Here is a 19,062-nt window from a genome sequence, read left to right as displayed (position 1 = left end):
GAGAAGGGAGCTGGAAACAGACAAAATACTCAGAAGACCCTTCACCTTTCTTCCTTCACTCGACATGAGGCTCAGCACAGCCCAAAAGTGCACCCCGCATACCCACCCACCCCCTCCACACGGAAATACCATATACAATGTTAATATTTTCAGATGAAATGAGATACATGGATGCTGACCATTCCTAGCTCCAATAATGTTTATGTTCTGTGAAGATTTATCTTCACAGAAAGGAATTAATTCCACGTTCTTTTTATATGCCATAAATTAAGTAAACATTTCTTTACATCACAGCAATTACCTGCAGTCAGAGGCACGCTGGACATTAACTGAAACCTAAAATTTCAGGCACGTCTTTAGGGCGATGGCTACTCCCTCAGGCAGGGTTCCTTCACTATCTGCTGTGCTATCAACTGTTTAGGATCCGTCTATTGTTCCTTCAGTGCTCTGCAGGAAGTTACATTCATGCAGTATTTTGCTTGAGTCAATACAATGCAGCACGATCAAGGATGCTGCCATAATGAAAAATCACTCCACTGAAACACACAGTGGTTATAGCGTATTAAGAACTATGATTTAACTATGGAAAACAGTTTAAAACAGTGCCCCCCGGCCACAAAAATAAATAAATAAATAAAATAATAATAATAATAATAATTATGTGTGACACTCTTCTGTCAAAGAATGCAAACTGCCAAAACATTTAATGTGAGTGAGGAAAAGCCACCCCTAATTAAATCACTTCCCAAGGGAAATCAAAAAATTACAAAGACATTCCCACTGTCCTTAAAACAAATGCCTGCCGGCTTCAGCAAACTTCCTGTTATTGTGAAGTAACTGGAGTGTGTTGAATATAAATTGACTTAAATGATCTCAAATTAGCACAGTCGTAAATTAAAGGACCAAGACCACCATCCTGATGAATGAGTCATGTAGTTTACTGACGACCCTCAGTAAAGTTCTCAGAATTCCAGCATGTTCCTTCCATGAAACATGAAGTTGAAACCAAGTGGAGAAGATGAGAAACTGAGAGGAGGGGGCAGTCCAAAGCTGGCCAGATATCGCGGCCATTATCTCTTTCATAGCTTTTGTTTCTGATTGCACAGTTAGATGTGAGTTTGTGTCTGGAAGCTTCTGATCTCACAGGCGTGGCAGAGATCAGAGGGTACACCAAAGAGCAAGGGAAGTTTTCTGTAAACGGTTTTCATCCTGTGGGTATGAAGATAAGCCTAATTATATTTGTCATGGTTTTAGAGGAAATAACAACTTGTGTCACACTAATCTAACTGAGCAATCTTGGAGAAAAACATCACTTTTTCACCTAGTACGGCAACAAACTGATCTAAAGACGATGCTAAATATAACAAGATAATTGTGTAAGCTCTGTTTTTCCCTGTGGTTTTTACAGCTTCACCTGGCTGCTTTAATATAAGCAGAAGTGAAGAGTCTTGTTTGGTCTATAAAGTGAGCCTACACTTATGCTATACGAGGCCTAAAATACAAAAATAGCTACAGCATCTTGCCACTGGAGAGAGGAAAAGAAAAACAGTCTGAGGTAATTGCCAACAACAGTGAGCAATGACCTCCCACCAGGCCATCAGTACCATCTCAAAAACGCAGGAAATACATCAACTTCAGTCTTTTGACTTTAAAACACAGCTATGCCTTTACTGAGCTCTTATATACAGTCTTCTGAAGTACACATACTTACAGCCCTTTCAGATTTCAATAAGTATTTGGCACGAAAAAAAATATATACCCGACTGAGCATTGCCTAAAGCTTTAGGTTGATTGATAGTTAGAATTAGACTAAAAATAACTAGAGATGGTAATCAGTATTAATGAATTCATCAGCAAGAAATGTGGACACAGAGTGGACACAGTGTTAAAAACTTCCAGCAGCACCGCTGTGTCTGATCCACTCTTACCAACGCAACAAAATAATACACCACTGCAACGTTGCAAATTATCCACCACCCAAATAATACTCTGTGGTGGTTGTGTGGGAGTCCTGACCATAGAAGAACAGAGTGAAAAGAGGTGGCCTTTTTCTGTAAAATTAGAATTATAACTGTGCTCCAGGATGGTCAGTAAGGTTGAGATGATGAACAGTGAGTGCAGACACAAGGAGACCATGTCCCCAATATGTAGGACCTCAATATCAGCTAAGTATTTAATTGTCCAACTGATAGATACTTTAAAACTTTACTGTTAAACTGGCCTGACGCCATTGAAAGACTTTTTCTTGAGGTGTAGGTGGGAGTGGTGGCCTCATTCTTCTGCATGACTGCTAGTGCAGTTGAATGCTTGTAGCTACAAAGGAATGCTAACGGGCCGTTCTTGTGCCTGGCACGTGCTGTTCAGAATAAACCAACTGCGAAAACACACACTAAGGCTGGGCCACGGGATTTCTCTATATACAATCACAATATTCAACCCAAACCCATTTTACTCAGTGATAAAACCTAAATTGTGTTTAAAATGTGTGCAAAACTAAACGGAATGCACAATGCCAGTGGGCCACAAATACTGGAAAAACACATTTGTCCACAGATAAATGGAAGCCTTGTCTAATTAAAAAAAAAAGTTTGTTCACAGTAGGAAAGACAAGCAAACCAACAAATGGGAAGACAAAATGAAGCAGTGTGACTGCTCTAGTCGCTTAGATTAAACCTAATTAGAACTTTCACTCTCCATGTGCTTCCTTGTGGGGGTCTTTGGGTTAAACCTGGCCAGCTGCTCAATAGTCATACCTCACATACCTAAGAGTAAGAGTAGTGGTCTCGGATCAGACCACAGTTGTCCATGTAATGAGAACCACTGGGATATAGGATATGAAAGATTAAAACCGATTAAGAGGAGAAGCCTTACACACAGCAGCGTGATGCGTACATGCCCAAGACTCTTCTTTCAAAGTTCAGGAATAACAAGTTATAAATAAATATATATATAAAATCAGGGGTGTTATAACTGGGCATAAACAATGATATTGAATAAACATATTAACAGAGTTTAGTTTTAGTGTTTTGTGCTGGAATGAGTGGATCAGACACAGCGGCGGTGCTGGAGTTTTTAAACAGTACCCACTCTCTATCTCCTCTATTGAAACTGCAATTTGTTTATAAACTAATCTTTGCTTGTTTTCCTCAGGTGGCCTCTTTAGTTTTCTTCCTCATGCTCTGAGGGAGTATTTCCTTGCCACTGTTGTATTTGCTTGCTCACTTGCGGCTAGGACATGGAATTCTAGGAAAATGCTTTATGTAATGAATTAGACACACTGACATTGTCTGTCCACATTTTAGATGCAAAGGCAGTGACCATTTCTCGTCTGTTAATGCACAGTTCGTGTTGGCCTTCCTCTAGTCCTTCATCCATCTGTGGTCGCAGGATGCACCCCACAGGACGCTGTTTTTTGGTTGGTGGACTATTCTCAGTCCAGCAGTGACACTGAGGGGTTGAAAAACTCCAGCAGCACAGCTGTGTCTGATCCACTCGCACCAGTGCAACACACACTAACACACTACAACCACCACATCAGTGAGAATGGAACTGAGAAATTTAATAAATGCAGTAACTAGGGGTTCTTTTTGATGTCTTGGTAGATATTAAAAAAAAGAACAAAGTAAGATACGGGACAATTAATGCAACCTTGAGAGGCAAAGTGTAGTGAAAAATATTAAGGTTTTCCCCTGCAATAACTCACTGCCCAAGATGGCCGAACAAACTCTGTTCAAACTATTTTAGGATCAGAACACTGACTTTTTACCAGACCTCACTACTATGTAGTTAAAAGTGAAAGTCTTCCAGTACCAGTTCAGCACTTCTGTGTCATGTGTGGGAATACAGCTGCGTTTCTTAGTGTGATTACTTGACCCATCTCACACAGAGATCCACAGCAGGCCCCTGTGCTGCAAATAATGAGGACTGTAATCCCCCTCCTAAGCTGGTCCTCACTGTGCCAAGCCAGACGGACAATATTGAACCCAACGAGAATCCACTGGGGTGTACACACACACACCCCACACACTCTGATGCAATAACAGCACCCTCCTACACAACATCAGCAGACCATTAAGATGAGGCAACTTCAGCCAACATGGTTTCATTCAGGTCAAACCAAGGTGCCCTTACAACAATATTGTCATTATTGAGTGGAGTTTTCCTAGTAAGAAAAAAAAACTCTCATAACTATAATACAAACCTAATTACAAACTACTCACAATTTACACACATCAACAAATGAAGAAAAGCCGAAATAATGAACAACACTTTGTCTAGGAGTGTGCTGTGTGGCAAAAATATAATCATGATGCAGGACATGTGATTTGTCTCATTATATTTAGTTTTTCTGAAGAGAGAAAAGTAGAACTGTTGCCAAATGTTTTTATATTCAATGTTACACATACTGTACTTCACAAAAACCCAGTTAAATAAGTCTAATTAAGTCGTTCTTGTTGTGAAACATGCTGCTGGTCGGTCTCCTTTGAAGGGTCCATAATCCGTGCTTTTCAAAGTGTTACACAGTGGTTGAATCTTCACATTTGTTCTTACACAAACTGCAAGAGAAGTCATAAGACAACTTAGATAGTGATTTTTGACTGTACGTCCACGCTGATGATCTGGACTAGTTTTATTCAAACTGCTGCTATTAGACTGAGTCGTAACATATGACGTCCTAAAGGTTTGGGTCATCACAGTGTGAATAAGCGGTCACTTTTCACCAAATCCTACTGAAGCATCACTGTGGAATTAAAGTGGGACCTGCAACATTTTTTTAAGGAGAGAGAGAGATACATGGACCAGGGTTCAGTATTCATCACATGGAAATCAGCTCACTTTTCACTCATTTGCATGTGAGCCTGACAGGCAAAGTCCTGAGGATTGATAGCACAGAAAGTTGAGTTTTCTGTCTGGGAATGAAGGTTTAGCAACAGTCAGTATACACAAACACTGTTTCTTTACTCGGAAGACAGTGTTGTTTAGTGTTTAACACAAAACTTAGGAATGTATCACTACATATTATATACGGACACCAAAACTATACCTCACAAATACTTAATATGATGACAACAGTTATGTTTGTTACCTCAAATACTCTCTGTGTAACACTAGACGTTAATAGAAAAACAATTACAACATTTTTACAGTGTAAGGATCCTAATGTCAGTCTAAAAAACAGTTTAAACAGTCTTTAAAACATTTGCTGAATTAATTTTATACGTTTTATATACTTGAACGTTTTAGTGTACACATTTTAGCGTAGGTTCTAAATACATTAATATATGTCTGAAATGTGTAGCTTTAATAAAACATATAATGTAAAATCTGAGGAGTCACAGGTGTCAAAGTGCTATAATTGTAGGTGGGAACAGAAAGTCCTCAACAGGTGACTGAGCCAAACACTGTAAACACTTCACTGTCTGCACCTGAAATATTTAATTTAGAATAGTTTCATTACTTCAAACGTAGCCTCTAGGCTAAATTCGAGTAGAATTTACCAAATTCCCTGACTCTAAAAATACGCCATGCTGTCTAAATAACTTAAAGACATGTTTAAGGTGGTCCTCCCCTGACATTACTCACTCCAGCGCTGTCGTTTCTCGAGTACACGGTTCTTCCTCCTCCTTTGACGGGCATCCTGCTCTCTTCAGGGGAACTGCTTCAGCTTGAATGAACTCGAATGTTAACGTTTTCTTTACACTCCTTGTCGCTTCGGATAAAGCATGGCGAGTTGTCAGTTTGTTCCCTCAGAATTGTCCTCCCTAACGGCTACAACACTCTCCTCTTCTCGGTGTCTGTAACCTTCCTGAGAAACATTTTTTTTGTAGCAAGCCACTTTCAACCAAGCCAAACCCACTCCGAGACCATACCAAAGAGAAAACACAGAGGGGGTTATATCTCCATGTCAAGCAGCATTAAAGAAATAACCAAGTGTACGCTGAAATACAACCGTGTGTTCTGTTAGAGATAACGTTTCGGCTCTACGTGCATTATTTACCGACACTGAATTGTGTCCAACTCGGACACGAATTTTTTTGTTCCTTTGTATGTCCCCCTTAAAATATACTTGTCTTGCTGGCAAACATTGATTTAGCTGTTCTCTCAAAAGTTACTGTGTAACAAACAGAACTCTAGTGGTCTGCACTGAAGTCTAGTGGTACTGTGCTGAAAAATACAAAAACAAATTTACAAATTTAGTTTGTTAATAGTTGACTGTTTTGACTGTTTTCAGTCACACTGCTGACTATAAATGGGTTGTTCAGAGTTAATAGGCACCTGTTCTACATTTTTCGTTTATTTCATTTTCTCTGTGAGAAAATCGCTAGGATTATCCGTGTTTATGAATAAAAACAATCATTAATACATATATACATGGCCAGTTTTTCAGTGTATCTCTATACTCTAAGAGTTAAAGGGTCTGTTATTGTGCCTTTAAGACAATTGAAATTTTGCCTCATCAAAAAAGAGCAGTCCAAACTGAAACACTCCTTATGACTTCAATGTAAATAGGAAGAGGCACATATGTAAATACATTCATGTTTATTACATTGTAAAAAAAAAAGAGTAAATTTAGAATTTCCATATTTCCATTCATGTGTCGTGGGGACTAGGGAGTATGTGCAAATCTTATTTTAAAACATGAGGAAATTATGATTTTTCAAGATATGAACGCATTTATGATGCACTGAACCAGTCCAATAAACTAGTTACACCATGTAATTCTAAAAGACCTTACTGTTATTACATTAAATCTGCACATTAACTTTTTTACTATGGACTAGACTCATTCAGATATAAGCCACATACGAAACAAAATAAAGGAACAGAAGCACAAACACAGCCTTAACCCTCTTCTGTATCATGACAACGCAAATGACCATCCTCACCTTTAGGGTGAGCATTAACAGTTACATCATTGAGAACTGTAATTACAGATGACTGTAGAACTTTGGAAAACAAAGGCTACTGTTTTCTCACTACACAAATCCTGTTATGAAACCTATGTTCTGTGCAGCAAGAAACAAATGAAGCAAATAGAAGAACTGAAAAACAAATGAATACAGTCTGACCCTACAGAATGATGTGATATTATAATCTTACACTGACTAATTCATGATTTTTATTTCAACAATAACTTGCACAATGTAACATGAAATAGAGTAATAGTTTAAAGTAATTTAAGAAAAAGAAGAAGATATGGCAGCACGGTGGCGCAGCAGGTAGTGTCGCAGTCACACAGCTCCAGGGACCTGGAGATTGTGGGTTCGATTCCTGCTCCGGGTGACTGTCTGTGAGGAGTTGGTGTGTTCTCCCCGTGTCCGCGTGAGTTTCCTCCGGGTGCTCCGGTTTCCTCCCACAGTCCAAAAACGCACGTTGGCAGGTGGATTGGCAACTCAAAAGTGTCCGTAGGTGTGTGTGTGTGTCTGTGTTGCCCTGTGAAGGACTGGCGTCCCCTCCAGGGTGCATTCCTGCCTTGCGTCCAATGATTCCAGGTAGGCTCTGGACCCACCGCGACCCTGAATTGGATAAGCGGTTACAGATAATGAATGAATGAAGAAGTTATGGCATTGTCAAAATAGTAACTATTCATTCATTATTTGTAACCGCTTATCCAGTTCATGGTTGCAGTGGTTCCGGAACCTACCTATCATTGGGCGCAAGGCGGGATAACACCCTGGAGGGGGCGCCAGTCCTTCACAGGTCGACAAATACATTCACATATTCACTCACACCTACGGACACTTTTGAGTCGCCAATCCACCTACCAACGTGTGTTTTTGAACCGTGGGAGGAAACCGGAGCACCCGGAGGAAACCCACGCAGATACAGGGAGAACACACCAAACTCCTCACAGACAGTCACCCAGAGGAAACCCACACGGACACGGGGAGAACACACCAAACTCCTCACAGACAGTCACCCAGAGTGCGACTCGAACCCACAACCTCCAGGTCCCTGGAGCTGTGTGACTACGACACACTACCTGCGACATTTTTCAAATCTATCTGGATATGATTTCTGTTATATACCAGAATTATCTACAGCACAAGTTATTGTTAAATGTTAAAGGTTTCTTATAAATTGCCTGAAATGTATAGAATATTAATATCAAATTGTAATAAATATTAGATTTATATAATTAAGAGCGAAATACTGGTTCCAAACATCTGTACAATGTATTTTTTCATACAGATTTACACCATATGTGAGTTACTTACTTATGTACGTGATCATATGCATTCAAAATATAAATTAGTTATGTGTTTACATACCCCTCTACTATGTTCACATGCATTTACACACCATATAACCAAAAGTGATATATTGTTATTTTTTCCCTGTGTGTAGTGATATCTTAGTCCAAGTGTGCGCATGCTTAAATTAGACAAACTACTTCTTTTTATATCATTACAGCAAATGAGCAAAACACTGACCACAGGGCAAGAATGACCTCGTTACTCAGAATCACGGTGAAACTCATCATCAGCAGATAAGCCTTAACATCATCTCCACAATCTCCTGTTCATTTTTTGACCAGTTCAGTTCCTTCACCAGAAATAAACCTCTTTTAAGCATGAGGCTTTCATCGGAGCATGTTAATGTTAAAGGGGTGGTGCCTCTGTGTGGTTTTCAGGGGGAACAGCACCAGAGTGTGTGTGTGTGTCCATGGATGCAATTAGGCCGTCTTCTCAGGCCTGCTGTTCACCTCTTCTTCTCCTCTTCCACTAACCGTTTCTAATTAGTGTGTGTTTACAGCTGTTCAGTGACCTGACCAAACATCATCTTTGTAAAGCTTGAGCAATGTATTAACAATCTGATGGAGAGTATTCCCACAAATCAGTTCAAAAGCAGTTCGGAATCACTGTTTGCAATAATTTAAAATATTTATTTCATTGAATCCTGCTTATTGTAAAAATTATTTAAAATTAAGGATAATATTATTGCCCTTACTTCACTGTTAAGTTGTAATTCCATGGTTAGGTTGGAAACAGAAGTGTTAGATTCTTACATTGTCCGGTGTGGAACTAACTGTAACCCTAGAAGCAAATAAGCACAAACTCTTTTTGGTTAGGCCTTCAGGAACTAAACAGAAGCCCTGACAGTAGAATCAAAACCCTAATTGTATCTATCTATCTATCTATCTATCTATCTATCTATCTATCTATCTATCTATCTATATAAAAACATGGGGGATATACATGTATTTAACTGGACTATATATATGTGTGTGTGTGTGTGTGTGGTTGTATCACACAAGTCCTTTTCAGAGCTTTAGTGTTTTGTATTGATCAGATTCTGCTGTCATCCAGCACACTGTCAGGCCAAAAGAAGCCTTTACAACCACTACTATCTAAAACTCACGTCAGCCATCTGAGACCAGCACAATATCACTGAGGATGAGAAATATTACCCATTCCAGACCTATCAAACCTGACATTAAAGTGTATTTTTTATTTCTGTTTGCGCTATTTTAAGCCTCTCTTTGCTGAGACTAAATATAGTGCCATGCCAACTGCTCCTTCAGTCGCACTTCAGCAGTAGGTGAGAAGAGTGGAGGTTTAAATAGAATCCATCATATGGACCCAATTAACGCCTCCAAAATGTATCCCAAGAGCCATGTTCACCATAAAACATTTCTGCCCCCTTTTTTGCCGCATGATATAGAACTAAAGCTTATATAATTATGTTCAGATCTAAAAGAACAATTTAGTGCTTATTCAGTTTGAAAAGCTGGCTCTTAAAATCATAAATGTGCTTGAACTTTTTTTTTATAAGCTCTTATGTAAATATTCATTCATTCATTCATTATCTGTAAGCACTTATCCAATTCAGGGTCGCGGGGGTCCAGAGCCTGGAATCACTGGGCGCAAGGCGGGAATACACCCTGGAGGGGGCGCCAGTCCTTCACAGGGCAACACAGACACACACACATTCACTCACACACTCACACCTACGGACACTTTGAGTCTCCAATCCACCTACCAACGTGTGTTTTTGGACTGTGGGAGGAAACCGGAGCACCAGGAGGAAACCCACGTGGACATGGGGAGAACACACCAACTCCTCACAGACAGTCACCCGGAGCGGGAATCGAACACACAACCTCCAGGTCCCTGGAGCTGTGTGACTGCGACACCTACCTGCTGCACCACCGTGCCGCCCTCTTATGTAAATATAACTGTTTCAAATAAAATATAAACCTTGTCATAAATGTTTTTGATCACAGTCCTGGGTTCAGCCCCGTGGTGTGTTCTCTCTGTGTCTGTGTGGGTGTCTTTACCCAGTCCAAAAAGTCAATTGGCTGTGTAAATGTTTCCACAGGTGCGAGTGTGTGAGTGAGTGGGTGATGCACTGCAATGGACTAGTGCCCTGTCCATGGAGCGTTCTTGCCCTAGGCTACATATTTCTCGGCATTGCCCTGTATCTATCATAAAACTGATGATGAGGATGAAGGGTTTACAGAAGATGAATCAATGGATAAAAAAATTAAACAGAATGTGTTTCCTTTGCAATATCATATTAATAAAAACATTGTTGTTAAATGTGACACTGTGTTGAGCTGTTCGCTAGCAATGAGCACCGCAAATGGTTGGTTATAGCCCCCTGTAGTGAAAACAAATTACACCAAACTACTTTGATGGTCAGTGCAAGATAAAAACAGTATTTAACTATTTAAATGAATTTATAAAATGTATAAACAGGCAGACAAACTAAACGATGTGGTTTATGGTTTGAGTGAAAACAGGTTCCAAAGGATATAAAGTTCTACACCCGTTAAAGGTTTAACTGTACAGCCAAGCCAATAACGGTTTAAAAACAATGTAATGAAAACCAGATTTGTGTAAAGAGTTTAATTTGGCAACTCTTTGGCCTGTCCAGCAAACACTCTCCACATTCAGATGACTTCTACATCCTAATGAATGCTGGTAAGGAGGGTGGTCTCAGAGGAACTGAAGATCAGTGAGACGTTTTGGCAGAAGTCAGCTATTTTTGCACCGTCCCTCATTACATTCAGACCAGAGTCCCTCCTTCAGCTCAGTGACACCATATGGCAGCACATAGGGAGCCATCTCAGTCTGTAATGTTTATGTATAACTATGATCAAAAGCATCACACATTTTAGTGATGTTTCTATATTGTTAAGACAATATTCTCCAAATTCAGGGACCACCTTTCAGTTATTTAATGTCAATACATTTGTTAAGTACAAGTTATTCATTTTTAGAGGTTATTACATGTAAGGCATATGGAACGAAAAAGATAAAACAGCATAAGTTATGAAAACACTTTCCAAACTGGGAAGTCACACAAGGATCAAAATAAATGGGACTAGGGCTGGGCAAATAATCGAAAACTAACCAAAATCAACATTCAATCAACTTCTAATCCACATAATCTTGTCTATGTCGATTACAACAATTTTTAACTGTTTTTTTTATTCTGTTCCCAACATGTGTTCATGTACTGTCCCTTTTCAAACCACACTACCACCCTGTAGTCAAGTGATTCTGCCACGTGGAAGCAACTCCTAAACGGAAAACCTAAACGCAAAGGCTGACCAAGCAACTTGAGCAGCTTGTACCAAAGAAACAAAGCATCTATGGTTTGAATGTGTTTTGCTTTGACTTTAACTAAGACGACACTGAACAACAAGAAGTCAAATGTAAACGCTGAGGTAAAAACAGCTTCAGCGACCAAAGCGCAATCACACACCAAATATAAACAGTGCTCAAAAAACAAGAGAGGAAAAAGCTCCCAGCGACATTAGAGAAAATATCCCAGCTTTAACACTGGAGAATATTTACAGTACAAGCCTCGTCACTGAACTATGAGGGTCATAAATACAAAAACAAAATAATCGTTCATTAATCGGAATCGGGGCGGCACGGTGTCGCAGCAGGTAGGTGTCGCAGTCACACAGCTCCAGGGACCTGGAGGTTGTGGGTTCAATTCCCTCTCCGGGTGACTGTCTGTGAGGAGTTGGTGTGTTCTCCCCGTGTCCGCGTGGGTTTCCTCCGGGTGCTCCGGTTTCCTCCCACAGTTCAAAAACACACATTGGTAGGTGGATTGGCGACTCAAAAGTGTCCGTATGTGTGAGTGTGTGAGTGAATGTGTGTCTATGTTGCCCCGTGAAGGATTGGCGCCCCCTCCAGGGTGATTTCCCGCCTTGCGCCCAATGATTCCAGGTAGGCTCTGGACCCACCGCGACCCTGAACTGGATAAGGGTTACAGATAATGAATGAATGAATGAATAATCGGAATCGTGGTAAAATGTACAATTAATCGTGATATTGATTTGCGCTCATATCGCCCAGCACTAAATGAGACTATTGTCACTATCAGAGCCTAAAGCTTTCAGTTTGAGAGCAATCAAGCTCCAAACCTGAAAACATACACAGATGATGTGGTCTAAATGCAGGGAAGATAAAACTTCACAGTTGAGATGAAATAAAGTTGGTGTGTGACTGGTATTGTGTGGTAATGCTTTCAACACACAGCAAACAGGGGTTTGATTCCTCGCTCAGATAGGAACACAATGAAATACCAATAAGAGGCCCTGGGCAAAACCATAACACTACAACAGCCTCTGTAACGTCAGGAAAACGTTAACTACATATTTGCAATACACAAATGGGCCTGATTCAAACTCTGCCGCAAGCCACAAGATGTTAGGAATAAAGACCCGAGAGGAGAAACAGTAACAGGAAATATCTTTACGGTCAGCTGCCATTCATCATTATCAGTTATGCGTGTATGTCAGCATTTCCAATAACCTGTGCAGAGCTGCCTTGACTTATAGCTGTGGTATTGCTACTGAAATATGCATTGGCCCAGGCTGAAAAAGGGAGTGTCCTCTAGATTATGCAGCCTGAAGATATGAATTAATAAGTAATGTGTTTCAAGGGTCACACTTCAAAGAGATTTAAAAAATGGCAAAAATGGAAAGAATGAATGAACAAACAAACAAACAAATAAATAAATAAATAATCAATCCAGTCCTGTCCATTTAGACACTGTCCAAAGCCAGCACGAGTCGAGGGACAGTATGTCCAGGGACAATACGAGTTTGACATCTGATGATAGTCAGCAATTTGCAGTGAAGGGACTTTACTTTTGCGAAAGTTTCTCAAAAGAACATAAATAAAATAACAAATATACATATATTTTTTGTAAACGATTGAGTAAATTAATTAATAAACTGTAAAGAATTATGCCTATAAACATGAAGGTATTCTAATTATACATATAATTAATATAATATGTGAAAAAAAAAGAAAAGTTATTTACTTATTTATTGTTCTACCGTGTAATTTACAGGTGTGATTTGTGTTGTTTGTATGCGCAGTACCACTTTTAAACACTAGAGGGGCTGTTTTCACACGTTTATCCACCTATGTTAATTTGATCAGAGCTCATGTTGGTAAACACCCCATAAATAACTCCCAAGTGTCCTTCCAGGTCCTTTAAGGCCTTACATGTCAAGGAACTATGACGTTTTCAATGCTTCATTATGATTAGCAATTGTGAAACAACCCCATCTGCTGCATGACATGGCCTAATGTGGTCTGGCCCCGGCAGGGGCATATTAGGCTTGACAAATGTGTGGATTAAGCCATTTACCTTGAAATCTGTGGGGCTTCTTATTAGGTTCTGCATATATACTGGAGCCGTAAAACTACACATCCAGACATAGAGCAATTTTACCTCGTATCCCTCAAGAGGTTACCTCAGCAGCACTTTTCTGATCATGTTTGAATGCAATATTTCAGCTGCATGGAGAGCATTGTGTTTAGCTTCTAGAGTCCTGTATACATAATGATTTAAAAAGTGTTGTATATAATACCTGGCATAAATCTTTGTTGTTAATTATAAATTACCTTAATGACACTTCACAAAAAAGTGTATGACTTTAGAAGGTCTCATAATGTTTTACAACATGTGTGGATAAGGACACTGTAGCTTTTAAAAGGCACTGAAACAAAGCTCTCATTCTGTCATACACTTATGTTTGATGGTATGCCATTACGCTAGATATTATAACATGTCATGTATGCTGTTTACACTTTATAAATATGCATTCACGATGCCTACTGAGTACAGGATACCAGTTTGTCTAATGTGTTCTTTACTACAGAGCATCTGCCGGAGAGCATCAGAGCCGGCTGTAAGCACACCGTAGAAGTCAAAAGAACAGAGGATGAGGAGGAAATGGTTGAAGGTCACCCTGACGATCACGCTCCTGCTGCTCCCTTTGGGCTCACGCATAAATCAGGGCTATGGATTGCCTGACTCCTCTAGCAGTAACTTCCCAGAGAAAGTCCAAATCAGCAGTACAGCCAGATCCATGGCCCGGTGAGGCTTTATACATACGTAGGCCTATACTTATCTGTTAATAACTGTTCCACTGTTTCTCAACTTTGATTTTCTTTAACTATTCAATATCAGTATAATTGAGTCATTAAGAGGTAGATCTTTTAGGGAGGATTCAAAAACTGAGAAACGTTCCCAGTCTCGGTTATTAACAGTAGTGGTGATAGGAACCAGACATGAGAAACATGTAAATCTGGGTCAAAGAGAAGATTCTCTACAAATATCCATTTTACCTAAAACCATTTGAAAAGACTTGATTTATATATTTTCCAATTAATTTTACAGACTTTTATTTGTGGAACTAGGGCGGCACGGTGTCGCAGCAGGTAGGTGTCGCAGTCACACAGCTCCAGGGACCTGGAGGTTGTGGGTTCGATTCCTGCTCCGGGTGACTGTCTGTGAGGAGTGTGGTGTGTTCTCCCTGTGTCTGCGTGGGTTTCCTCCGGGTGCTCCAGTTTCTTCCCACAGTCCAAATACACACGTTGGTAGGTGGATTGGCGACTCAAAAGTGTGAGTGTGTGTGTGTTGCCCTGTGAAGGACTGGCACCCCCTTCAGGGTGTATTCCTGCCTTGCGCCCAATGATTCCAGGTAGGCTCTGGACCCACCGCGACCCTGAACTGGATAAATGCTTACAGATAATGGATGGATGGATATTTGTGGAACTTTCCTTTAACAAAATTTCATTTATCCTATCCAAGCTCTGCACACAGATGAATTCTTCCATAGCAACTGTTGCTATGTTGGACAAGCTTTTCAAAGCATTAACATAGAGTAAAACCATGACAATAATAATACATTGTCTACAGTATTAGCACTTAAGCGATATAATTGGAAAGTCTACATTTTAAACTCAAAGACTCATCCCATTATTCTGTGATTTCAAGGCAACGTGATTTGATCAACTCCTTTGTCATTTCATCATCTACTTTCACATTCCAAGTGGCATCAAATCTGGCGGGAAAGTGTTCGCTCCCTCCCAGAACAGCCATTAAATAAAATGTCAAATGAAAGACAGGATGGGAATACTCTGTTGAATACTTACCTGCTCAATAAACCCTCTTAAGGAATACATTAAAGCTTTCCTGCTCCCATCAGATTGGAATTCGTACTTGATTGCAACACACTTCTGGCCTGCTCGTGCTGTACAGTGATGTGAAAGATACCCAATGCTGTTATTTCTTAATTATCTTTTAATAAATCATTATAAATTATAAATAAGGTTCCACACTGTAAGCTAAAACAGCTATCAGTAACAGGCATGTGCATGTCGTGCTGTGACTGATTTCCCATCATCTCTGACACGTCTTAAATTAGCTAGCAGTGCCAAAGCCCATAAAAACAAGCAGTGATTGGTGCACAACCACTGGCCAGGCCGGTCATCACATACTTGATGTTATTGATTTTCTGAACAAGCTGGAAGCTTTAGGCCACTAATTAAAGGTTTTATAAACACATCTCTTAAACCAATTTAAGACTCACAAGATCATAACGAAAGGAAAAGGAGACAATGCCAACATACAGATGCACACATTTTGGATATGTTTGTGAGAAAATATGCAATTTATTTTTCTCTTACCCAAAAAATAGGTGAGATGTTTATAGCTAAGACCACATTGAACCAAATTTCCGATAAACGTCAGGCTCCTAGACAGTTTCAACTTATGTTTTTAGCTCAAGAATATACATTTGCTCTTGTTATATGGAACAGCATGTCACACAGTGTCCAAAACCACTTGGCGTACTTAACAATATGGTTTAAGGTGGGTGTGTGGTGTCATGGAGTTCGTACTATGGTGACTGGTTTACATAGGCTTCTACTCAAATGGTCTCAGCCACAGACGTTCTACCACAATGTAGACGGAGAGTCTGACACTGGCTCACAGCTTTGAGCTGCTGGCCTTGCTTTCAGTATTCTGCCAGTGCTATTCTGACTGGCTGTCTGTATCTCCGCATACATACACTATCTGTATCATTTTGTACTGACTCTGGGACAGGTCCAACATGAAAGACTGCCTTCATACTTTATGCCAAGGTAGCAGACTTGTGGTCCTTTTGCCTGTCAGTCAAATTTCTTTTCCTGCTGTAGTAGGCGGTTCGTGCCCTCTTTAAGTGGTGATACGTACCAGGCTCAAGACTACTTTTCAAGTGAAATGCTAAATGTTAGCTACATTAGCAAAATAACGCTGCAAACACAGGATAGCACACGATTTATTTCATCGTCTACATTTGAGTAGGGTGACCAGACGTCCTCTTTTACCCGGACATGTCCTCTTTTTTAGACTTAAAAAAATGTCCGGGCGGAATCTCACAAACGTTAGGGATTTTGTTTTTCTAGAACTTACATAGAACTTCGAGAAGCGTTTCGTTCACAAACTAGTCCTGCCCTCCCCTACTCCGATTGGTTCACTTGAGTGAAAAGGGGGCGTGGTGAAGTAGCCTAAAATCTTCGGATTGGACGGTCTGACTGTAGAGCTACCGTTATTGGTCGATAACCTTCTCTGTAAACATTTAATTGGTCAGTCTGCACGTCAGTAGTCCCCCTCCCTCCCCCCCTGGAGACGTGTCCTCTTTTTCTCAGATTTGGTCACCCTACATTTGGAGGTTGCTGGACCATGGTGGAAATTCAATTTATTTTTCACCAAACAATCACCAAACAAAAGTTACATGTGCACAAATGGAGGAAAGAACCCCTCCAATAGTGCAGGAAATGGAGGAAAACAAAATCCCACCCTATATGTTAATAACATGAGAGACAGTAAAATAAAACAAGATGGAAAATACCTGGCAGAGCCGTGTAAAGCTGTGCAGAGAGGCGTGGCGTAAGTCGAGAAGGTAGAGGCAGCGTGGGGGGCTGCTCCAGTAGCTGTTCTCTCTGGAGAAGCCTGTACGGAAGAGCTCCGAGCCGTAATGGTCCCTATAATAGAACATGCACATTAGCAAACGCACACTACGCTACGCATTAACCTGGATGACCACGACCGTTTGGGTCGGACTGTGAGCTGCACCAAGCCCTAGTTTTATCTCTAACAAGAAAGAGGTTTGCTGAAGGGTTAATTGTTTTTAAATTGCAGTCATTATTTTCAAGAATATGTTCATATCGCAATAGCTGCTATTTTGAGTTTTGAGTTTTAAGGCCATGGCAATGAAAAAAAAAAGATTCTGAAAATGAAGTGAGAACAATTCTAATAATAAAGTCAAAATCATTCAAAGAGTTATGTCAGAAATATTCAGAGATAAAATTCAGAATAATTCAGAGAAAAAAGTTTGAATAATTCTGAGATTAAAGTTGAAAAACCTCCAAGAATAAAGTCAGAATATTTAGAGAAACACAGTTTGGATTATTATCTATTGTAATATTTAGACAGACAGACTCACAGTCTGTGCACCATAGAGTGAGTTATGAAAGTACAGTCAAGTTAAGTGAACAGAACTGTTTATAATACGCTTCCATCCACAAGCCATGACAACTAAACCCCTCAGTGCAGCCGCTGACTGTGATGCACACAGCTTTAGTTCATTGTATGGGTCCATAAGCCATAATGCAATGGAGCATCATGGGCATGCCACTCCCTCTGGATCCATCATTTTCATCATTACTGTATGCTTTAAAACTACCTGCCCTCTTATGAATAAACAGGTTCTCGCACGACAGATTAAGCAATCTGGTCCTGAAATGTCAAATCTGCATTCCTAATTTACACTGCAAGACAGTTGTGTTTGCATTATTATACATGCAGCAGAACATTCTGATTTTATTCTCAAAATTATTCTGACTTTTCTCTGAATTTTTCAGATTTTAATTTAATTCATTCATTCAGTTATTTGTAACCGCTTATCCAGTTCAGGGTCACGGTGGGTCCAGAGCCTACCTGGAATCATTGGGCGCAAGGCAGGAATACACCCTGGAGGGGGCGCCAGTCCTTCACAGGGCAACTCACACACACACGTAATGGCACTTTTGAGTTGCCAATCCACCTACCAACATGTGTTTTTGGACTGTGGGAGGAAACCGGAGCACCCGGAGGAAACCCACGCAGACACAGGGAGAACACACCAACTCCTCACAGACAGTCACCTGGAGCGGGAATCGAACCCACAACCTCCAGGCCCCTGGAGCTGTGTGACACTACCTGCTGTGCCACCGTGCTGCCCAGATTTTAATTTCAGAATTATAATTTCAATTTCAATTTCAATTTTCATTATAGCCTACATCATCCAAAGTATTGTCTTAAGCAAAGTTTGAAGTTAATATAAGCTAATAACACAGTGCCTGTAGAAGTGTTACTCCAGTCAGGTGCATGTTCAGCCGTATCATTAAGCAGTTTCATAGATTGTTGGTTGAAATCTGAATCTGTTGGTTTGCTGTCAGAACGAAAGCAAGTCAATGAAGCTTTGTTATTCGGACACATGTTAGAGCCTCATTCAGTAAACATAACTGGGTCTAAGATGAATATCCCAGTGACAGAGCAAATGATTGATGTATTTGTCAAGCTCCTCCCTTGACTGCCACTGAAAATGTTGACCATGACCATCAGTTAAAGGCAAAAGTTCATATTTACCTACATTTAAACTACAGCAATGACTCCGTAGCAATATTAATACTGCTCTTACCCATTTTAAGTCTGAATACATTATTATTTGGCATGAAAATAAAGCTTGGGAATGAGAAAAAACACAAACTTGCACCC

At 40.1% G+C, this 19,062-nt stretch overlaps 1 protein-coding gene across 9 annotated transcripts in view; it reads right to left on the bottom strand.

Annotated features, from left to right (window-relative positions):
• The window catches only part of LOC136666394 (tight junction protein ZO-2-like), a 106,013-nt gene that overhangs the window by 52,725 nt on the left and 34,226 nt on the right, over positions 1-19,062 (bottom strand). For 8 of the 9 annotated variants that reach the window (XM_066644557.1, XM_066644551.1, XM_066644556.1 and 5 more), the window contains one exon: positions 17,156-17,288. Coding sequence is in view for 1 of the 9 variants with exons in the window: in XM_066644549.1 (XP_066500646.1) it covers positions 5,584-5,637 (54 nt within the window). In the remaining 8 variants the exon portion in view is untranslated. Of the gene's footprint in view, positions 1-5,583; positions 5,828-17,155; positions 17,289-19,062 lie in introns of those variants that run through there. The other variant, XM_066644549.1, reaches the window with a different exon arrangement.

The sequence above is a fragment of the Hoplias malabaricus genome, chromosome 14, assembly GCF_029633855.1.
Source record: "Hoplias malabaricus isolate fHopMal1 chromosome 14, fHopMal1.hap1, whole genome shotgun sequence".
NCBI lineage: Eukaryota > Metazoa > Chordata > Actinopteri > Characiformes > Erythrinidae > Hoplias > Hoplias malabaricus.
Note: the sequence above shows the minus strand (reverse complement) of the source record. Positions and strands in the feature narration are given on the sequence as shown.